Source organism: Scomber scombrus, chromosome 17 (genome assembly GCF_963691925.1).
Source record: "Scomber scombrus chromosome 17, fScoSco1.1, whole genome shotgun sequence".
In the NCBI taxonomy this organism is placed as follows: Eukaryota; Metazoa; Chordata; class Actinopteri; order Scombriformes; family Scombridae; genus Scomber; species Scomber scombrus.
Window position 1 is genome coordinate 8,243,895 of NC_084986.1, and position 5,865 is coordinate 8,249,759.

At 41.9% G+C, this 5,865-nt stretch overlaps 1 protein-coding gene across 1 annotated transcript in view; it reads right to left on the reverse strand.

Moving 5' to 3' along the window:
- Positions 1-2,516, reverse strand: part of calm1b (calmodulin 1b) — a 12,224-nt gene extending 9,708 nt beyond the window's left edge. The window contains exon 1 of the mRNA XM_062437353.1: positions 2,410-2,516. Within this exon, the coding sequence (XP_062293337.1) occupies positions 2,410-2,412 (3 nt within the window). The 5' untranslated portion in view covers positions 2,413-2,516. The remainder of the gene's footprint in view (positions 1-2,409) is intronic.
- Positions 2,517-5,865: the final 3,349 nt, after the last annotated feature.

Consider the following 5,865-nt stretch of genomic DNA (forward strand, 5'->3'; position numbering starts at 1 on the left):
CTGTCACTCGGACAGATGGGTGTGACACACACACACACACACACTGGCACAAACACAAAGAGTCAATGTGACTGACACACACACACTCTCTTTCTAAAGGGACACTGAGCTCAACAGAGTGCTGAACGCCTCTTCTCTTTGAGGCTGGACAAAAGACAGTGAGGCCTTGGGGCCGGGCCGTGTCTGGAGGGGAGGAGGGAGAGAGGATGGGTGTAAACAACACCGGCCTCCCTACTACACCCTGCAGACAACGCCGGTCCACCATATGGCCTGGTGGTGGTAGGTGGTTGGGTACTCCTCCGCACCACAGAGAGCACTTTATCGCTCCTAGACTCCAGGAACATGGGACGTGGCTAGGTGTTGCCGCCAAACATATAAATTATTCATTGCAGTGGATCAGATGTCCCCTAAGTTACTAAACATGCATCAGCAACAAGAGCGTAACAGGAATAGGATATGGCCTTAGCACGGTCCGACTACTTATTCGATACTTCAACCTCAATGGGGGAGGCTGTTTCCACTTCAATGGGTGTATTGATGCAGACAAGGGGCTTACGCCTGTGGATTAAACTTTTCAAAGATGCTGATACGCAGGCTAACTCCATAACAATTCCACTTTACACTCCAATTACTGCGCTGCTTTGCAACATGAACCTGCATCGCTGCTCGATACCATATATGGGATATTTGATCACAGCAGAGGTGGAGGGGGGCGGGGGGTGGGTGGGGAGGTCTATGTCTTCTTGACTCCCTTGGGCCATTAATGATCTATCAAGCTTGATAATCAATGGATTAGCTTGAAGGCCTCTTTTCCACATCCCATCTTATTTCCACTGGGTAACTTCTCCTTGTGTGACGTAGCCAGCGGAGGGGCCCTGTTTCATGAGCTGGTTGCAGATGTTAGTGTGGATGCAATCGTGTGTATCCAACATCTGGTGAAATTGGTTAGACTGGTGTTGTCATTTTGCACGTTAATATATTTCGCAAGTCACCAAGCCCTATTAAAACCTCATGGTTTATTGGCATTTTGGTCGCTACACAATAATAAGTAGCCTCTGCAAAATGTATAAGCTGAAGTGCAGCATGGCAGTCTTTTAACATTCATATTTCACAGTATGTTATGTCCCATTGATTTTGTGTGTGTGTGTGTGTGTGTGTGTGTGTGTGTGTGTGTGTGTGTGTGTGTGTGTGTGTGTGTGTGTGTGTGTGTGTGAGTGTGTAAAAACTCGACTTAACTTCACAGCTGTTGATGCTTTCTGGTGGCCAGTGTCAGAAAGAGCTTCTTGGACAACTCACACAGGTACCACATTTGCATAACATCGAAAAATTTGCAAAGAGGCAACCAAATCAGCCGACATAACACAAATAGACAACATAGCCAAAGAATAAACCCTCAGAGCCCGCAGTGAAGGCGGAACGGCGTCTGATAGAGAGTTTTTCTTCTTTCCTTATTTCTTTCTTTCTTTTCTTCTTCTTTTTTTTATAGCCTGTACAAGCCAAACGATACAATGTAGCTATAACCTTGTAATTACAGGATATGGTGAGTTTCCGTTGCGGAACACTGACGAGACACTGTCATTCCCCCCCACCCCCACCCCCCTCCACCTCCCATCATGGCACGGCTCGGTACGGCACGGCTTGATGGTGCAACCTAGAAAAAGGGAAACCAAACGCCGCCTGCTCGTTTTTCCCTCACGACGAGGGAGGGGGGCACTGCGTGTCCCAAACCGAGTGGACAGCGGCTACACAGGACAAAAGCACGACCAACCTCTCCAACATATGTCTTAAAATGTGAGAAATATGTAAGCACAGAGCTCTCCGGTGTTTCTAATAACCCTCTGCAGGCTTCCCAACACGCCTGCGCTCCTAAGGCGGATTGTAAACTGTACCCTAATGCACTTATGTGCTGCAGAATTATGCTGTAATAACCCAGAATAGCTTGCTACTTACTCCGACACCATTCAATCTAACTAGTCCATAAGAATTAATTCGGTCTGCACCCAACGTTATGCAGCTGTGAACCAGCTCCTTGACCCGATATAGCCGAATAGCCCAATAACGCTGTATGAATTGCGCAGTTATGAGGGGAAATACGATCCTAAATTGAAGGCGAACATCTTCTCCGACGTAAATCCGCCGAAAAACAACATATATCATTCATAGCGAGAGCTTCACATGAACTCCCTGAAAGTGCGTAAAAATGCGCTTTTTGCGGGCGTTTTCCGTCTCCTCTCTGCATACGCACAGCTCACAAGAGGGAATCAATGACTGAATAGCAAATATAAGGAGCATGAAAAGCATTTCAGCTGCACCACGTTTGCATTTGTAAATAACCCAAGTTTGTTTTTCCCCTCAACAATTTAAAAAAAGGCATTTCCCCGAGTATTCAGAATGAATGGCTATACATACCATGTCGGACGGGTTGTGTGCTTGTTGGTCTGTGGAGGCAGACTAGGAGTGTGGTCGTTCCTTAGATGGAGCTCCACTGGCGGGTTAGGAGTGTGTATATTGGCCGTGGCCGGAATGGGGGATTGCCTATGTATCCCTCCGCCACACTAGCACTGATCACTCACTTCCTTATTTCAATTCAGGGTTGTTGCAGCAGCGCAGGCCTCCAAGCAGCAGGAAACATGCCAATCAGTCCGGCTGCAGTGCACTGACAGCATCCTTACACTCATATTAATCTACACGACTGGGGAATTCAGTCTGCATCAGCTAATAACTAACTAATCCCATCTTTTGAAGAATGACTGTCCATTTAGAATAAGGCCAGCAAAGCATCTTATTATCAGTGGACACATTAAACATCTTACAGTACACATGGGACTCTCATGGGAGGTAAAACAATTACACAAGAAGCATTTCCAGGTTGAAGTCATGCAAGGACAAGGTCCTTTAAGGAAAGCATGAATGTTTCTAAAAAAAGAAAAAGAAAAAAGAAGATGTTTGGGCTTTAATCCTCTAGCTACTTGAGGCCACAGATCCCACTTCTTAATTCATGTATCTCTGTTTTATGTAGCTACTATGATATATGCTGGGGACTAAAGTAACTTTTGAATAGTCTTTTTTGTTTGTTTGTTTTAGAACCTTTTGATTAGTTTTAGACCAGGTTAGTCAAATTTGCAATACAGTAGTAAATTAAGGATACGTCTATCACCATTGTCTTTCTACTTTTTTTATTAGGTTAGCCAAGAAAAGTCCATGTATAGGTGGTCAGGTTAGACTAACTTGTCTGACTGGATTTTTTTATTGACTGTTTCTTTTGTAGAAAGACTAGAAAAACCTGTCTGGTAATTTAAACTCATTTTCCACCACCTGATAATCATCACCAGTCATTATAATAGGTCCTCTCTGTACCATCCCTATATTATTGCAAAGAGAAAACAACAATCTTAAGTGACTAATGTGTATGCAAGGGAAAAATGACGGTAATCACATTAAATCAGAGACAAAAACTGCCTTTTCGTCCCAAATCTATGTTAAATTCACCAGATTAATCACCTAAAGGCTTACTTCTGACATGTTTTATTATCAGTTTCCCTGTCATTTAACTGCCATATGTTGCAATTTTGAAAACTATAACCACACTGTTGAAAAAATCTAGACTGTGCCTTTAAGTTAGGGCAGATAATTGCAAGACCTCACAACTTTACTGAACATATATAATCATAAGCTTCACAGGGAAATATCCAATCACTAGTAGAACATGTTAAATATCATATAAAGCTGCCATCTATCCTCTTGACTTTGTATTATTCCCAAAAGAGAGTTAGATTCCCCGCACAAACGGAGCACTAGTTTGCAGCCGCGGAAGGATACCTCTAGTGTAAAGACGTAGCCTGGTTGGCACTGGAGAACTTGCTGTGCCGGTGTGTGATGTCGTTTCTCATTGGTCGCTGCAGACCTGCAATATTATACTCCATGTGTCGGCTGCATCGATTGGCTACACGGGACCTGCAATGCACCAGGCAGTGGCACTTGATGGAAATATAATAAATATAAATACAGAAAAAAAAAAAAAAAACAATGCACCGTCCAGAGCCGCATTTCCAGTGCTTTTTATTAATATGTGTGAATATTTAGATTTTTGTTTTTGGTGGAAACGGAGGGAAAATACGACATGTTTTCATTGGTGCGGGGTAAAATGTTTGATAGGCTCGATTTAGGAAGTGCGCAGAATTACTATTGGCTACTACAAAGTGTGGTAGGCCTACGTGAAATAACAATAAAGCATGGCAGGGTTGTTGTCTACTTAATTTGGCATGTGTTGCATTTAATGTTTAAAAAAAAAACCAACCCCGCTCTGTGGCAATTTTGATCATTCTAACTTGTGTCTGCCTCCCAAATAAAACTGAACACACCTCGGCAGGTACAGTGACAACGCAGAATTTGACAAAGCAGATGGTGTGGCAGTGCTGTCACAATACTCTGCATACACACAAGTCCTCCTCCAGCCTGTCTGAGAGTGTGAAGTGTACCTGACAAAAGCACCACCCAGCGGACAAAGTGCACAAATCATGAGCCAGTGGTTTTGTAGGAGTCATGCAGGCATCAGGGAAGGAAGGACAGAAGAGATGCCATTCACAGAAAAGCCCAGGTAGTCTTCAGAAAACACCTTTCATAAGAGGGGAAGGTACCATTCGCAGTGGCACAAGTCTTTAAAGACACTGAAGTGAGGCAGTAGATGCAGCATGATGGGTCGTATTTTTTATTTAATTCAGCAGACGAAAGACTATTAACTCAAAAATGTGTTTTTCTTCATGTTCATACAGTCAGATGTTTGAGCTTTACAATTATGTATGTGTACAGTTTGATGCTAGAAGGCTGTTTTCATACTCATCTGCTGAAAAGAGGAAGGTTTCTCTGTGTTCATTGAAAATCAGATTTTAAAGAGTTGGCCTACAAGCACAATTTGTGACATCACAACTAGTTTGGAAGACAATCATCGTCCAGTATTTAAGCCTAGAGCCAGCGCATAAATACTGAGAATGGACTTTACTGAGAATTAGGAGAGATCTTGTGTCCTGGGGTTTGCATAATCATAGTTTCTGGAATTTTTTACCAAAGAGAAATGGAATAGATGTAATTTTAATTTATTTTTGGTGGAAAAACCATATCAAGCACACCTCATTGTTCAAAGCTTTTGCATACACACTTTAAAACATGTCTGGTAGGGATATTTAATTTCTGTTCAGACTGATAAAATGTGTGACAATGTGTCTTGCATGCAAATCCACAGTTGTAAAAGGTGTGTTTGCATCATTTGCATTTTCATTGGATCGTTCTTAGCACTAAAAGTAGATACATAGGCTACTGTAGATAATAAGGCAGCTCTCCCACAACCCAGAACTAACGCTTTAAAGAGACGTGTTCCTGACAGGGTGGCCATTCAGTGGAATAGTTTACCATCATTTATCATACAATTCATGAATAAGATGACAGAGGTTTCTAACAAGTCTTACATATATCTATTAAGTTATTCGAAGTGGTAGATGATTTATATGGTTTATTATGTAAAGAACTGAATGGGGAAATGTGTAGTGTACACTATTTAGTTGGCAGACTGGAGTATGGACTGTATGCTGCTAGTACTAGTACTGCACCTTGTTTCATTTATTCATTTTTGTATGTATATGTATATTATTTTCACTCTTTTTGATTCTCACATTTGCTTTAAACAATCATATGAATTTGTAGTTATTCCTTCCTTTTGACCCCATAAAGAGGAGCTGTTGATATTAGGATCCAAATAAATAACCTTTAAATGCTGGGGGGAAAAAACTCAATTTTACTTGTGAACCATTTAAAGATCTATATGAACATTTGAGCAAAATGTATTAAATCCTTGCAGTTGAGTCAGAGACC